General features: G+C 37.0%; 1 protein-coding gene across 1 annotated transcript in view; it reads right to left on the bottom strand.

The window, feature by feature from the left end:
- The window catches only part of LOC109842042 (DENN domain and WD repeat-containing protein SCD1), a 46547-nt gene extending 29831 nt beyond the window's left edge, over window positions 1-16716 (bottom strand). Inside the window, exons 1-9 of the mRNA XM_020410960.1 lie at window positions 16381-16716; window positions 15930-15987; window positions 13907-14053; window positions 13632-13833; window positions 8021-8162; window positions 7819-7919; window positions 5155-5218; window positions 4674-4787; window positions 2531-2751 (exon numbers count right to left, since the gene is read on the bottom strand). Coding sequence (XP_020266549.1) covers window positions 2531-2751; window positions 4674-4787; window positions 5155-5218; window positions 7819-7919; window positions 8021-8162; window positions 13632-13833; window positions 13907-14053; window positions 15930-15987; window positions 16381-16716 — 1385 coding nt within the window. The remainder of the gene's footprint in view (window positions 1-2530; window positions 2752-4673; window positions 4788-5154; window positions 5219-7818; window positions 7920-8020; window positions 8163-13631; window positions 13834-13906; window positions 14054-15929; window positions 15988-16380) is intronic.

Here is an 18374-nt window from a genome sequence, read left to right as displayed (position 1 = left end):
TTAAATGTTATCTCCATAGAAAATAACTGAATAGTGTTATCAAGCAACTAGGTTCGAAATTTGAGCATGCTTGGATTGACAAAGAGGTATGCTAATTAGAAAAGGTGCCAAAGCGCATTTTGGCTTCTGAGCATGAAGCTACTTACAGTCTGAGCAACTCAAAAGCGGAATGAAGCAATCGAATAGCTTTGGGAACTAACAAATTATGTCTAATAACCATCTAAATCAAACACCATTTTACTCATGGGATTGGATTCAGCTAACATATTAAGATCAAGGAGTATATCCTAATAATTGGTGGAAGCAACCTCCGTAGTAATTAGGCTAATTGTAGGTCCAATCCAGCAACCTACCACAAAAAGAAAGAAAACCATGTCCAGATGGATGCTTGGATCACTAATAAAGTTGTAAACAAACCAATAACCAGTAAATGTACATGCACACGCGCAAACATGCACAAAATCCTAACCCTGAAAGAAGGTACATGCTTGGAAATACAAGATCAAGACCAAGTAACCACTCTGCCTGTTGAATGGAACAGGTACGGCACTGATATGGGTAAGGGACACAAGAAATTTGTAAAAGGTAGGGTACAGCGTGATGGTTATATATAAATGAATATTGAAATTAATAGTTTACACTAGATCACATGTTATGATAATTAAATTCCCTACAACATTTTTTTGTTTCTTTATTTTCTAGATTATTAGTTGGAAAATCGCTCATTTTTTAACTCAATACCCAGACGACCTATAATCAGAAATCTGAACTGGCTATATGCTGAAACGAACCCGACCCATATCAAATGAGTTTCAGGAAGTGAATGTGAAGTGTGAGATTTATGCTAAAGAAGGTATGACGAGTGTTTTAAATGAAATCGTGCAGTATATATAAGAGTGTCTGAATAAATGTATGCAAGAGCGTCCAAGGAAGTGTTGTTGCAGGTGCAGCCCGTGCGGGTACGAGTATGTATCAGGTATGGATACAGCTTCAGATAGAAGTACGCAGGTTACATTGCACTTGGTAAACAGAGTATTATGAATTATGCCCCCAAAAAAGAGGACTTCCTATCAGCTACGTACTTCAATGCATTAGAAATTCCTAATGGCCATATACTTGACACTTGAGCACATTCTTACTTAATCGCCTTAAGCTAGTGATACGAGTCGTCGTGCGAGCACCTTTGATCGCGGAATTATCAAAGGTGGGTTGAGAAGAGGATGACAGAAACACAAGAACAATTCAGTATGTGACGAAGGAAAATACCCTCTAGATTATGAGTATGAAAAGATTGCAATCCCTCTCTCACAATCTCACTAGAATCGAGAACGAATCGAGAACAAGCTCTCAATTCTCTCTAAACCCTAATCTCTCTTGATTAGAATCTCACTTTGATTACCTCTCCTTCATTAGAAACCCTAAACAATCCCTTATATAGGTGTAACAACGTGGATGGCAAAATGGTAAATTACCAAGCCCAAACCCAACAGGAATTCGTGCAAACAGAAACCTAAACGAACCAGGAAACCTTCGATGAGTCGACTCACGACTGAGATGAGACGACTCGTCCGAAACTGGACAAAACACAAAATCAGCAATGAGTCGACTCATGACTGAGATGAGTCGACTCGTCAGAAACTGGTGACAAACGGCTGGGTTTCGTGAGTCGACTCATGACAGGCATGAGTCGACTCAACCTGATGAGTCGACTCATGACTATTATGAGTCGACTCACTGGCTAAAAACTGGATGCTTCAATTCTTCGATTCGCCGTCTCGTTCCACGCTTCAACCTGCGTTCCACTGTGCTGTTTTACACCTCTATTCTCAAGCTACCATGAGAATCAGCTATCCTCAAACTCCCATGAGGATCACTAAGTTCCGAAGAGAAGATACACCCGTATCAGCTAGAAAGGCTTGACCCATTTCCCCTTTCTGTGAACCCACCCCACTATGATTGTATCTTTGCAAATAATCCACCTAAACAATCTAAATATACAACCATGCAACTAAATATGCCCATCAAGGTATTACACGAGATATCAAGAACGTACAAGAAATAGATAAGAATCCTTCCCACACAGGAACTGATGTAATACCCTCCAGTTTGGAGGTCTAAGTATCACAACCGCAAGGGAGAAAAATTGGTGGGCAATTGGGGTATAAACCCTCAAAATTGAAGGATGTTGAGCATATTTCTCATGGGAGAAGTGTAATAATATGATTTGTATTCTCTAGAAACTAGTCAATTGCCACTAAGGCCTGGCCGCCTGGCTCAGTGTTGAAGGGCGGGTTAGGCCATGGAAGATGTGAGGTTCAAGACTGGACTATGATCTTTTCATTCAAAAAATAAGAAAAATCATGCCCTTCTTGCACTTCATTCTAAGACATCAACTTTCTGAACATCCCTTGAAAAGATATATGCATAAAAGAGAAAAATATAGGTTATTCCAGTTTAACCTAAAGTTGTTAGCCTCAGTAATACAAAAAAAATCTACAAATCATGCTTTCAATAATTAAGTGAGCATCACCTCAGTTGAAAGTCGTGATCCTCTCCCCATGGTCTGGAACCACCTTTAGCATATTGTTCAGACATACAGCCAACATTAATCTTCATGTAATCAATTCCAACAACATTTGGGTACAGCAACTTTAATATCTCACTTCTCAGGAAACTTAGTTCAGGGTCAGGTATTGGAGGTATATCTTCTGACGTTGTGATGGAATTGTTCTCAAGATCCACAACAACAACCTACAAGCTTTAAGATGAGGTCAGTGGAGGCCTTTTAAGTTTCTATGACTTCCAAATTTTAAATTTTTAATTCAAATCATGACATCAGAAAATAATAGATGTTTAACATATGAAAGAAATATATCATAAAGAGTAAGTGCTAACAAGCAAACCAATACTCCTCAGACTACAATATAAAAATTATAAGAACAGCAAAGACATAAAACAAACATAGGATATGCATGAATGATATATATTTTCAAATTATGCAGTAACTAGAAAGCAAAGAATAAAGAAAATCGTCGAGTAAACACCATGTTGAAGTACGAAAACAAGAAGCAAGAAGTACATGGAACCTACAGTTCCTCCAGGGTGTTCATGCTAAACAACCACCACAGGCAGATCAGTTTCCACTCTGCAGTACCATACTATAATTGGTCAGCATAACCGGCATCTGAATCAATTCATATGCATGCTTTCTACACTGTGAAATGACCATGTCTACAGGATAGTATTTTTAGGCAGGTCTCCAGAAATTTTATTTTTAAGCAGGTCACCAGAAATTTAACACCTTCAACGTTTACATGCAGAATTTTAAAGCAGAACATATATTGAATATAAATAAACATCGCTGTCTGCTCAAGTAATATTTGCAAAACAAATTATTGTCGAGCAAAGAAAACAACCTGCCATAATTTAAAAGGTGATGATTTTTATTTTGGAGTTGCAGATATTTTTCCACATGCTTTCAATTCAAAGTTATAGATATTCTTGCACAAGCTTTCCAATATACTTGTGAATCTAAAATGTAAATAAATGCTAGAACGAGGATGACTGTAAAAGTTGTCCCACTCTTATCCTCACTATATAAGTGAAAGTCGGTTCTAGTCAACCTATCTCACATTTTAGTCTAGAACCAAATACAAAAAAACTAGAAAAGAACCACATACGTCACAAACTTTTTACCTTCTCTTTCTCTTCAACCCTCTCAATCAATGCCTCTCTTCCCCCTCACCTTCATCTCCCACCAGCTTTTATTCCCTCATCAATCATCACTTCTCACTCGCTCGATCTCTACCACTTCCCTGACACTTCCTCGGGAATCAAGAAGACAAGGAGTCCCAGCAACACCCTGGCCAACACGGCCCTCTCCCTTGCTGAACAAACTCACTGAGGTCCTAGAATAAGGAAAAAGAAGGTGAAACTGCTATTTTTCAATGTCAAAGAACTGAGTTTGGTTGGTCTTAGGCTTGCATCTGATGGTCAAATTACAGTAGTAGAAGCAGTGTCAATACATCTTCTTCGTCTTTTCCTCTTCCTTTTACAGTTGAAGAAAACTTTTAACTGCTTCTTAGGGTTGGAGAGAAATCTTAACTGCTTCTTGATGATAAGCTCTTGCATATATTTCTACTCTGGTGTCACTGAGTTGAGAATAACTGCATCGAATAGGGAGATACTATTGGACAGTCAGTCTATAGGGGCCTGCAGCCTCTAGGCCCTACTTTTGACAAGTATCCTAGCTCTTTCAGTTATTATAGACTCTTAAAAAAGGGTCGAGAATAGTCTGTTTCTTTCTCAACTAACCGTATGAGTGTTTTGAGGCATGTGGATTGTGGAGAGAAAGGTCCAAAGATCAACAGGTTACTTCCACAATGCAATACTGGAGTGTGGAGGCAAGAAAAAACCTATAAATATTTGAGTTCAAAAATAACGATGTAATTATCTTCAATATGGATTGACAGGAAGTAATATATGCTAAGGAAAAAATGTATCCTACAATAACAACATCAACTTAGCCTTCAACACAAGCCACTGAAAAAACGAATATAAATCTGTTTCTCCAGCTACCTTTGTTATGGATCTCTGCTCAAGTAAATTACAAATATTACTTATATTTTAATATTTTCAAACAAATACTGTAAGAAATTTGCTGGTTGACTTACCCCATCCATTGACAGACCATACGTATCAACACCTGAATGAAGCCCCATCATGTATGGTGTAGGGGCATCAATATAGTCAACGCCACTAAAAAATAGAAGAGGAATGTAGACATGCTGCATGAGGGAAAAAATTATAGTTCAGGGAGGACACCTAGCAGTAAGAACTAGCTTAGCAAGTACAATGAAATACATAAGTTTGATGTTTTTTCCACTTCATCCTTGAGGATATTTCATTTCATAGTGTATGCGCTTACAACTGAATCTTTTTTTTCACAATTGCTTCCAGAGGAAACAAGTATATATAGTCCTAAACAATCTATTATCTCATGAATCTGAGATTTCAGCTAGTTCTAAAAAAAGTAACTGCTTATAAGCATAAACATAACCTAAAATTTTCTCCTTGCAGCAAACCCATCTAAAGTTGAAGTGCATAAAAATAAAAATATCTAAAATTTCTAGACTAAGAAAATGGAGAGCTTACTTGCCACCTGAAAGGATATATCAAATGGCAGATAGCCTCAAAGACAAGAGTTAATAATGTATACCTGCAAGAGATGGGGAAAGTCACTGTTACATAAAGCTAATGGTTGAAATCTTAAGAGCAAATTACTTGCATTTTTATTTAGAAAGGACAACTCAGAACAGATAGCACACTGGAGCTGAAAACAATGGTCCTAACAGAGTTCCAAGGATGGAGCGACTGATACTGTGTATAATGTATATAAATCAAACTTATGTTAAATATTGCCATCAGGTGATATGTATATAAACAGGAATCTATGTTACATACAGGCATCATGCTTGAAAGATTCAATAGGTCTTCCACTTGTTCAAATCATGAAACAGAAGCCAACACAAAGCTTGCTTTCAAAGATTTACTCACAACACAATACTAAAAGTAGATAAAAACCTTCAACGTCCAAAGTTTATGTCTCTCTAGTAAAATAAGTCCGCAAATTGGCTTACAAAAAGCAGGTCTTTGTTCTAGGCACTTTCATCCAGATACAAGGATACCATGAAGAGAATTTTTTTTAACAGTTTCTAGCAAGGTCTGAAAATTCAGCTATAGTTTTGGACATTTCAAATTTTATATGTATGCATGTGTGAGAATAATGGGTGTGCTTGCTACCAAGCACCAAATTTGGTGCCTAGTAGTGCCCTCCACTCATTTAATGGATAGGTAATCAAGGAGAGACCGTTTTTAAATGGACACCTTTAAATGAGTGGATAAGCAGCATCCACGTCACTACTAATCACCAAATTGATGCTTGGTACCAAGGATGCTCATTTTTCTCTCTCATATATATAAGGCATGCTTCGTACTAAGCACAAAGTTGGTGCTTGGTATCAAGGAGGAGGAATCTCAACCTCACATCTAATGTTGTAAAGTACAAAGAGAAAAGATGTCACATGGAGTACACTTTCTATCCACCTAATCTCAACCACATCTATGGTTGAGATCCCTCCACCTCACTACTAAGCACCAAACTTGGTGCTTAGAACCAAGCATACCCATATTCCCCTCTCTCTGTATATGAGCGTGTGGTTACACTGTTACAGTAGATTTTCAGGTAGTTTCTTAGGATTCAAGTGTTATCTCCCTCCCTCCCTTTGTGCGTGTGCGTATTTATCTAATGATTATGGTATCCAATTATTAGCACACGTACATGTTCAAAGTTAACAGATATTCACCCCAGGATTTTATAAGAGGTTATGATGTTTTATGAAATATTGAAAACATTGAGATATGAGTGGGTATATTTCATTAGATCCGTTCAGTAATAAGCTTAGGTACTTAGGACTTAAGTGCAAGACCCTTAACTAGTAATAAGCCACTTGGATCTGTGGTATTTCTAAAAGCAAGATAGATTTACACGACGGGGTTGCCTAGTGTACAAAACAGCCTAAAAGCTGGCACCTGCGACAGCTAACTGAAGTTCCAAGCACTTAAAAGTTGTTTAGGCACCAGCCTGGATTGGTTTTTACAACATTGAAAGATTCAGATTCCACTTATTTACCCAGACAAACTAGTTAAACATTAATTGGGTTTGATTATTGATCCAAAATGTTATTATACGATTTACCATATCAAGCCACTAAGGAAAACTCGTGTGACTAGTGTGCTTAGTTTTTCTGGAATGCCTGCAACAGCATGGACTGGAGAAGAAAAAAGATCAGCCCTGAAGAAGAGAAACAAAGGTAACATCCTCGCAAGTTTCTTCTTTCTTTTTTCTCCTTTTCCACTTATTTTCTTGTTTCATATAATTCTACACTCTTTAGCATCTACGTTTTTTTATTTAATAAAATATATTTGAACACAACTTGTGTTTTATGTGAAATGAAAATATCTGACCAGAATTAGCCCAAATGAACAGATCTGAACTGAAACTGGATGAAAAATATTTTTTTCGTAGTTTGGGATAGGACTTCTTTGAACCCTAAGTAAGTTTGTGAGCAAATCAATGTCCCTTGTCAACTAAAGATTCAAACAAGGCCCAAATAGATTGGATACAACTAATGCGAGATAAGATATAAAATGAATTAAAGGTTATAAAGTTAGATAAAACGGTGAACAAGAGGAGAAACTCACTAGAGAACTGAGAACCATTATATTCATGGCGCTTTTCTTTTTTCTTTGTCATGCTCTCTTTAATCGTCATCCCAAGCTCCAATACTTTGTTATTATAAAGCTTCCTCACCCTTCTAATGTGTTAAAACAACTATCTACTTTGAGTGCTAATACATTTTCCAAAAGTCTAAGAGGACAAAGTATGAGTTTCCAAGACTAATAATCTCCTTGAAACTAATTTTTCCCTTTCAAGAATGACTAACAAACTTTAACACACCCCAGCATCATAACATAAATTTCTTCCATTCTTCTCAATACGAGCAGATCCGCAACCCGAATCTTTCCAATCAAGGCATATGCCCTATGCTACAACACTACTCAATGACATATTTAGGAAAATAAAGTGCAAGAAATGTTTCCAAAGATAAGGAATGTATATTAGAATCATCGTAATAATTCCGTTGAGGCTATTAAAAAGAAAGGATCTTTCAAGCAAAATTTCTTTCAAATGATTATTGAGCTATTACGAGTAGAAACTAAAACAAGCATAACCATCAAATTGAGTTTGAAAATAACTTATTGGATCGCAGTAAAATCCTCCTTTCCAGCAAGACAGCAGTGAAAAGCCTAATCAGGTTATCCACATCTAGGCACTGCACTAGTGGCTGAAAACAAATCTGCAAATGATGAAATTAAAAATGATTATATTAATTAAATGAAGAAAAAGCAATTTCATAAATATAATAGAAAACCACATTTGCAATGAACAAAATGCTACATCTGCATGAGGAAGTCCTTCTTTTGGTGGGGCCTCTACAGTAAGAAGATAGTTCTCGATAGCAAATAAGACTCGATCTTTTCCAGGCGTAGGCAAAGGAACATTGGAAACCATATAGGCAATCACTTCCCATAACGGCTTGCTGAAAATCAAAGCCATAGTTAACAACATGCTGAGATATTTATTCTAAAAGCTACTGTGATAATGCAAGTTTCCCATAAATTTCAAAGTCTGACGTAAAATAGTAAATGATAAAGATGTATAAAAGATGTGAACAGAAAATGTACAATCAAAGAACCCATCAACAGATCTAAATTTTTTGAAAGCCTTCATCTAGTCATTACTTGCAAGGTCTTGCCTCATAGAGACCCACTAAGTGATATATATGATTCCTACATTCCTCATCCTTCTCTTTCAAGAAACATATATGTGTGAGCATTATGTATAGGCGAAGGCCATGTGCAATCTTGCCTTTGTATGAAAATATGCCATGAACGTAAAAGTGTATTTAAAAATAATAATACCACAGCGTGAGTCCTGGTTTCGGCCCATAAAAGGGCCCTCAACCTGCAAAGACATTTAGAATATAAAATTATAACCCTTAATCCTCATCATAACTTTAAAGTTTGTGTATTGGTAGAGACTTTAATATAGCAAAGCAATCCAGGTTCAAATCTTGCTTTCCAATAATTTATTAGAGGATTTTTAAAAAAAATTAATATCGCTGCATGAGCCCCATAAAACAATCCCTAACCAATAGGGACATATCAGGCTATAAAACTATAACCCTAAACCCCCATCACAACTATGAATTTTGGTGTAGTGGTAGGAGATTTAATAATGAAATTATGCACACAATTTTTAAACAAACTAAATTGAATAAAATTTTCATATATTTTTCAAAATATTATTCTCATACATTTAAGTCCATCATATAGAATACATTCTTAACTTAAAATTTGGAATCATCAAAGAACATGTGTGTGCGCACGCATGTGTTCATGTGTGTGCATATGTGTGAATGTGTATGAATGCATCCATATGTGTGAATGTGTATGAATGTGTGTAACAGAGAATGTAAAAAGTCCTGGTTATGTAAATACATATATGTATTCTTATTGCTTGAGCAACAAACTCCTATGCGTTTAAATGGTCGAAACTATAGATATATAAAAGTAGGACACTCCTCAATATAGCTACTTCAATGCTAACAAAGACATTCGCATACAATATTCTTGAATCTGGTGGGAGTATATCTAATGTTTCACTAGTTTACACACATTCATATCCTTGAAAACACGCCAATGACAAGGGTTTGTTTGCATGCAATCGGAACTAGATTACTTTCCAACTAGATTAAATTGATCATATCCCTATCTTTATGGCCCAAAAAAACTCACTGTATAGTTCTATTCTCAAGTCCATAGGACAGCTAGAGAAGATTCAGCCAAAATCAAAAACCAAGTCCAATAAGATCAAGAACCATAGAAATTAGACTTCTTATGATTTCAAAATACTTCCAGAATTTCTAAATTTAAACCAAAAATGAGTGGGTTTTAAAGTCAGTGGGTTTTCTGTAATTGCAAATCATAATAAAAAATATCTAGAAGAATTAAGATCAAAAAATTTGTTGCATTTGTCCCCCCCCCCCCCCCCTTTTTTTATTCTTGAATCTGGTGGGAGTATATCTAATGTTTCACTAGTTTACACACATTCATATCCTTGAAAACACGCCAATGACAAGGGTTTGTTTGCATGCAATCGGAACTAGATTACTTTCCAACTAGATTAAATTGATCATATCCCTATCTTTATGGCCCAAAAAAACTCACTGTATAGTTCTATTCTCAAGTCCATAGGACAGCTAGAGAAGATTCAGCCAAAATCAAAAACCAAGTCCAATAAGATCAAGAACCATAGAAATTAGACTTCTTATGATTTCAAAATACTTCCAGAATTTCTAAATTTAAACCAAAAATGAGTGGGTTTTAAAGTCAGTGGGTTTTCTGTAATTGCAAATCATAATAAAAAATATCTAGAAGAATTAAGATCAAAAATTTTTTTTCTTTTGCCCCCCCCCCCCCACCTTTTTTCCCCTTTACTCCAAGATTGACTAGAGCTCTTTGTTTTGAAGTTTCTTTTTTTGCTGATGATGAGGCATGAATCAGTTAGAAGAGTGCTAATAATAATGAGTATTTTATTTTTAGTTGTACTACAAAAGGTTGTAAGCCTCCCTTATAAAAATATAGTATTGGATGCTCATTTGATTATGAGAAGGATGAGATATCCAATGACTTTTCCTTATGTAATGCAGACATGATAGAAAGGCATCTCTTGTTTGAAGACTAAACATTAATCCTTTCGTCATTTCTCTTTAGCCATGTCTCAGTTTCATAGAGATACAAGCATAAATACTTATACATATAGGTGAATATGTATCTCTATAGATAAACAAATATAAATATAGCATTGTTTTAAATATCCCCGACATGACCCGATATATCCTTTTATAGGGCTTGCCGCAACCGATATAGTCTTCAAATATCCTTTACCGCTTTTTGAGTAGTTTGGGCGATATATCCCTGATATGACCGATATATCAGCCAATATGTTGGCCGATATATGCTTTTATATGGCTTGTCGCAAAACAATATACCGCATTTGGCAATTTTTGAGCGACATATTATAATTTTCCTATTATATCAAATGCCATTTTGACCTTAAAAAATCAATCCAAATGTTGCAGCACTGATTTGTGCTTTTATTTGTTTTACAATGCTGATTAGTGATTCTAAACATATATTATTTACATTTTGTATGCTTAGATTTCCGTAAGTATGTAGAGATAACATTTTAGTACATTATACTATATATGAAAACATCTGTTATAGCATTCCGATATTACCACATATCTCCGATATATCACCGATATCTGTAGTCCGATATGAATTTTGGTCATCCGATATTTCCCCGATATCCGATATTTAAAACCTTGAAATATAGACATGTATATATGCTTGTATGTGCATGTCCATTCATCTACCGTCTATGTCTACCTTACCCACCTATAGTGGTCTTTGTGTGTAGTTTAGGTGGTGGATATACTTACAATGTGAACATCGGCTTATCATATTGCGTGATTGATTTTTTAAATAGAATATCAAAGACCTTGGAGGTGAGATACTTGACATAAACTACATAAAAAGAGAGATCAAATATTATTTGGGGTTGTTTCTCAGTATCAATTGGTTACGGATTAGCATTTTAATTTCTTCATGCAATTGGTTAATTTTTACCGAATTGATGCATGGGTAAAGCACACTTTGATTTGATGTTGGGTACTTTATGAGTACTAGATCTCTTCTAATAATGTGAAATTTATATTTTGAAGGTAAATATTGCAATTAGGGAGTCACATCTAAAAATACCTTAGTTTAGTTATGTGCTTGTGTGTGAGACTGTGTGCGCATGTGAACATGAGCTTTAAATAAATTATATTACTAATGAAAGGGGAAGATAAATTAAATACATACATGCATCCTGAACCCCCTAACCACGTAATTTTTAAGAATGGATGCATAAAATTTTTGGAAACAATATCAATAGTAGCTAACTACGAAAGGTAACTATCCTTTGTTAAGCTTCTCATCTACACGACATGCTTCTACTGATTCTTGAACTTCTTCTCTAGTTTGACTACCTTTGAAGCCCTCCACTTTAGGACTTTCTGTTATGAATTTTGCAGAAGGTTTCTTGAAACCTAGAAGCAATTATAGGACATGTCATGACTCCTCTTCAATAATCACAAAGTTCCTCTTTATCTTTTTCATCACTTTAATCTCTTCAGCTTCTCTAAATCTTCAGCAATCTAGTTTAAAGAATTTTCCTCAACATGCAGACAGATAGATCTCTTGTTGACAACATAAAGTACACCGTCTTCTAAGGTCTATCCATAAAATTGGTGGATGGTTACAGTTGAGTACCACTAGCCCAACTCAACATGTTATAGAGGTATCGACATACCCATTAGATATCCAAATCTTCAATTTGATGTACCACAAAGCCAGTGTTGAAAAAATCCTCGCTTTTGACCACTTTCAAAGCGAAAAGTGGTGTCTCACCGCTCCGCTTTCATCAAAAGTGGGTGTGGTGCTTTCTACTCGAAAATGCAACAAAAAGCTCGTAAAAAGCACTGCTAAGCGCTTAAAAGCGCTTTTAAGTGTTGAAAGCGCTTTAAAAAATAAATACGGTTTTTATATTGTAACTATCCCTTTTCTTAAGCAAAACCCTTTGCTTCTCTATCCCTCCTCTTTTCTTATGCGACTCGAGACGAAAAGAAACTCTGATCATAACTCCTGCTCTAGCCGCCTCATCCAAACCGCACCCGACCAACTGCACCGCCTCCCACCATCAAATCCGCATCCAAATCCGCCTCTAAATCCTCCTCCAACAAGCTCCACCTTCAAGGCTTCACCATCACCATCAAAGCATCGCCTTCTCTTGTGCTCCTCATCAGAGCTCACAATCATCGTCCTCAGTCAAAGTTTATTATCACCATCTCCAGTTAAATCTCCTCCACCTACTTCTCTAGTCATAATTTGCATTTTTACGTGGCATTTATTGCCGCTAAAGCCCCAAAAAGCGTGAGCAGTGCCTCACCGCTTTGCTCATCATTCCACTTCCCACAACATTGCACAAAAATCATTAACATGGATTAAATTACCTAAGGCACTAGGTCCATATTTGGTTGAAGCAAGGAAAAATACATAGGACCTCTACACCACAAGACAAGAACTACAAGGCATTCGCTCCAAGTCTCTAACAAGAAGGATCAACATTGTGACTGCCATGTGAAAAATTCACTAGGCTTTCGTAGCTTCAAATTATTTTCTCTAATGCGTATTTTACTAGTCATTCGTTTGATGAGAAATAAAAAGGAATATCGAAAATTCGCGTGGCTGAAGCTGAAGCAGCTACTTTCGAACCTTTACCATGAAAAAGGCCACAACGTAATCACCTTGAGACTAGATTTTAATAGATGAAGCACATTAAAATCAATCCATTCATCCATCATTCCAATTCCATATCAACTTCAATATATCCAGCTAAGAAAACAGTTAAGGATTTTCTTAAATTTTCAAAGACCCAAAAAGCTAAATCATCATAGGTCATATGAATTCTCCAAAGAAACATCCTAGGTAATAGCGACAACTTGAGCTGTATTGGGGTATATCAACCTACAGGGTTTGGCATAGGCCTAGCAAAGCTAAACATGTACTCACTCTCCAGAATATAGGAGGCGAAAACATTATTGCATTTTGAACCCCCCCCCCTCTCTCAGCTCTCAGATGTACTTGTGTCAGAGCACAATGTACACTCTCGATTGTATTTAATTAAGCTCATCAGATGATGATACTTGTATTCGTAGTACACTAGCAGTAGGCGCTACCACTAGTGCTGTAGATTTTAAATCACCAGATCGTCGTGAACGAAAACAACAAACTAACTAGCAGATGACAGCCAATGAAACTAGTGCTTCTTAAACGAACGTCAAGCCATGTCACAATTTCATAACCACAGATAACCAAAACCATAAATACACGAAAGCTACCTGCTGCCAGCAGGGGCAAAGCAAAGCACGAATAGCTCCTCAAGCGCGTCCCTCAAAACCCTAAAGCTGGGCGACCGCGAAACAAGGCATATACACTTATCAGCGAAGGAATTCGGCGGTATCCTATACGCCTCCGCAATATCCACACAGACCGGATCCCTAAATGCAATGCAGCTAACATAAATCTTGGACCCATCTCCCTCTGCAATCATTTACACAAAAACAATCAAAATTCACACCAAAAATACAAATTTTACACTGAATGGCGATTTTACCCGTTAGAACAATAGGGTAGCTGCGAGGGTAGGTGGAGGGATCATTAGGGTCGAGTCCCGAAGAATAGAGCTCCACTCCTGCTGGAAGAACGCACTGAAATGGAAAAGGAAGTGAATTTTGTGTAAAAGATTGGATCTTTTTGGGTCATTGAGATACTGGGTAGCCCTCGGTGACAGAGCTAGAGAGAACAATTTAGGGTAACAGACGGTACAAATGAGAGGGTTTTATCTGCATTTTACAAGTGACGAGGAGAGTGGGCATGTAGAGGACTCCGGATCCTTGGTAGCCCTTGGTTCCATCGAGGGATCTGATCTCGGGGCCGAGGCCGCATACGACGAAGTACTCGAACACGCGGGAAGAAGACGATGACATCGGATCGGAGATCCGAGAGTTAGGGCTCAGATCTCCCTCTCTCGCTAGCTTTTTCTCTTTTTCCTTTTTCCTTTTTCCTTTTTTTGCCCGCTCTCTTCTTCGAGATCTCACAGTTACTTGAGGGGAAAATTTTCAAAATAATCCTATTTCTAATTTTATTCCCAAAAGTCCATCTAGTTCAAACTTTATTACGAAAATCAACTTTCTCATCACATCCCCTTTCTCATCACATCAGGATCGTGACCAGAAAGTGTGTTGATTTTTTTTAATCGCGATTCTAAATAGTTAGGGTTGACAACCCTGACTATTTTGGACCTCGCCTATAATTTAGCATATACTTAATTTGTCGGGATTCCTAACCCCGACAATTTTGAAATGTCTAATTTGAAATGATCAGGGTTCCCAACCCCAACCATTTAGCAGAGAGTGGCCAAGTCCAAGGTGGGAAAGTGGGAAATTGACTAAGGCACACAATAGTCGGGGTTCCTAACCCCGACCATTTGGCAGAGATCATGTAGCCCACACTCAACTGAAAAATCTCACTCTTGCTAATACATATCAATTCACAAGTTTAACACCAACTCTTGGTACACATTTATTAATCCACAATCAATTTTAAACACAAATAAACACATATCTTTTCAAACACAAATAAACACATACCAATCCATAATCAATTTCAAACGTAACATTCAATCACTTACTAAAAATCCATAATCAATTAGATACGTAACATTCAAACGAACATTCAATTTAAAACGTAAACATCGTATGAAGTATATCAAAATTTAACAAATATTTACAACTCCCTTTCTTCTCCCTCTCCCTCTCCCTCTTCTTCCTCTCCCCCTTCCCTGTTCACCTTCAACATAAGCTTGAATGATCTCAACGTCCGGTTGTGTGTGAACTTGTGAGCGCATGACATCCTTGTCGACTTGAACCTGTTGCGAACATCCGCCTTGAACTTGCTGTGAGCCTTCAACTTCATCATGTGCACTACTTGAGCCTGCTCCTGTGTGTCCTCGAACCCGACGACGCACGTACCCTATGAGACGTTCCTTACGTCCATCACAATTCGCATTACGCGTCCTCCTAAGAGCGGACTAAATCTTCTTGATGATGCGAAGGAACGTGTTCCTCGCCCCTGGATCAGTAGTTGTTCTCAATGCATCATGTGTAATAGAAGCAACATTATCGAGTTCTTGTACATATAAGATAAAAGTGAAAGAGGGTTATTAGCAAGTGGATGATAATAAAATAATAATCACAAAATAATTGTATATTTTGCCTATACACTTATCAACTCTCTCAACTAGACCTCTCGGTATGTACTCATTGGGTGCTTTGTTCTCCCGAAATACCAATCGTCGAGTAATCCCCCAATACCACCATAAGTACACACCTAGGTTAGGTGCGTCAGCCCTCTCCATCACTACAACCTCCTCCTTCAACTCCCAATTCTAAATGAAAGCATGTCGAATTAGCTCCCAATTTGCATGATGTGCTCCTTTTCTGGAATTTCACTCTATTCTTTCTACAGGATTTGAAATATATTCCTTTAATCTAAATTGTCGGAGCACACAGTCAGGCACGTGCATTTCGACAATCTCAAAACATTAATAAGGACTCGAGCACGCCATATATATTCACCTTCCTTATAAATATTTGGTAGTGACTCCAAAGCCAGTTCATAGGGCATCCACTTGACCTATAAAGAAGATTAAGTAAATTTACATATTAGTAACAAATGATGTATTGATTAAATATATTTAGATATTATGATTTTATACATATTCATCCTCCATTTGATCAAGCTCGTTCCTGTAGAAGTTATCTTGGCCCTTTGGGGAGGTTTGTCATGCTCTGGAAACATTCCATCTATTTTATATACAATAGGTTAGTATGTATTGACATAAATCTATAAAATTAAATGTAATCATATCTATTACAAAATAACTTAGTAATACCTGCATCCCAACGGAATCTAGCCATCGAGAGCGTGGGTCTCCCTCAAATCTGGTGTTCCCAAATGTAATCGCTCCCATGATCCTATCTACAGCAAAGTGAGGCAACCATTGAATTCTTTATTTTGTACGAGTACCACTTTTGTCATCTCTCTATACAGATAAGCTAACACTGCACTCTCCCAGGATAACTTTCCACACTCCTCAAGATCATCAAGAAGTGGCAACAATCTCACATGTACTGAATCCTTAGTGGAATCCGAAAATAGAACAGTATCGATCATATGAAGTATATATGCACGGGCATAGCTCTTGATGATCTCATCAGTCGCATCGATCGCTACATTCATATAATTATTTCTTAACCATTTGAGCTTGATCTTACCACCCTTTATAGTAGGAGCTTGACCCAACAATTGTTCACACACCCCTACCCAGTTGAAGTCATCTGTACCCGTAAACAACATCTCCATCCACTCTGAGGCCAAGTAAAACCCTAACATCCTGCAATGTAATCGTCGACTCTCTTTGGGTGGAATGTATTTGTCGCGGGCCTCCGTCATTCAATCAATGCCATCAAGAGAGCCCAATCAAGTCTTACTCATTTAATTTGTGAACACTCAAAAAGCATGTTTGACGAACATAATATTGGACCTATGGATGCGTAAAATTCCAGCTCGAATGTGCACGAGTATGATCAACAATAATAATACTCGGGGCCTGCATATATTAAACAGTGCAAATGTTCAGTAACAATCAACAACATTGAAAATTTGATATGATTAAAAATGATAAAAATATAATTTACCTCCCCAGAGTCTATCTTCGCGGATGGGTGTTGATCTTGATCATAAAAGACCTCATAAGTCAATGGACCTGCCTCCATACTGTAAATATCTACACATATGATGATAAAATGTGTTAGTATTATGACGTATGCTAAATTAGAAGTTGAATAAAATTACAGATTTCATATATAAGCATTGACTTATAAAGGAAGTAGAATAAAATTATAAATTAAATAAATTGTACTCGTTAATTGCTATCTATTTGGATTGGTAGGACAATGAGATCTATTATGGCTCGGTTGTCTGTAATATCCACACCTATTTTTTTGGAGCCCCTTCCTACCCTTCATTCATTGTACCTTTTATGCATACCGATCATGAACGTCCGACTTGTCTCTTATATTCAGGAGGTAACACATGCGGCCCGTTATAGGATGGCCAGTAACAACTATCTACAATAGGATGGAAACACTGCTTGTAAAAATCTCTATAGTGGCTTGATTGATACCACTCAGAAGCGTATGTGTAAACGAAATATTTGCACCCCCAAATTGCTTGGACGTAACCGCTATAACTGTGGACATGATATTTTTTACAATTTTGGTATGTTACAAGTGCATGTGCATTGTGTCCCTCGAAAATTGACGGTGTAATTATAACTGTGTTTGTCTGTAACCTACCATTCATCTATAGTAACTTTAACAATTTTCGTTGATCTCGCCTGCTTGACACGAGCTCCTACAATTTCTTTATTTTTTGGTGTTAATAATGTCACCCACTTTGCTCCATCCTCTCGCCGCTTGACAAAATAGTGATTGAGTCTATAAAATATCCTCGTAACCAACGCTTGTATGAGCATTGCTCGAGCCCCCTTAAGTACCTCGTTGAAGGTTTCAGAACAATTAGTTGTCATCATGCAAAACTGATTCCCTCCATCTTTACTTAGTGCCCACTGGTCGACATATTCATTTCCTAAACTACTCTCAATCCAGTCATGTGTTGCTTGAGATGTTACCTTGTTTTGATCCCGTATCCGATCATACACACATGTTTCGGGTGTACAACCCACTTGCCAAAGAAGGTTTTGTAAATGTATCTGACCAAAACTCTTTTTAAAATTAGCTCTATGTGTCGTAAGCAATAGCAGTGATGGTGACGAGAGCCAAATCTCCTGTACAATGCTTTTGGAATATCTTTCATTCTATCGGATATAAAAGTAATTTTTCTAGGAGGTAACACATTAAAAATATATAATTGAATGTAAGAAAAAACCACTCCTAATTTTTACTGTTCTTAACATTCACAACAGTGAAGGGCAAAGGAAATAAACTACCATCTACATC

Source organism: Asparagus officinalis, chromosome 5 (genome assembly GCF_001876935.1).
Source record: "Asparagus officinalis chromosome 5, Aspof.V1, whole genome shotgun sequence".
In the NCBI taxonomy this organism is placed as follows: domain Eukaryota; kingdom Viridiplantae; phylum Streptophyta; class Magnoliopsida; order Asparagales; family Asparagaceae; genus Asparagus; species Asparagus officinalis.
This window is presented reverse-complemented; position numbering and strand designations above follow the sequence as displayed.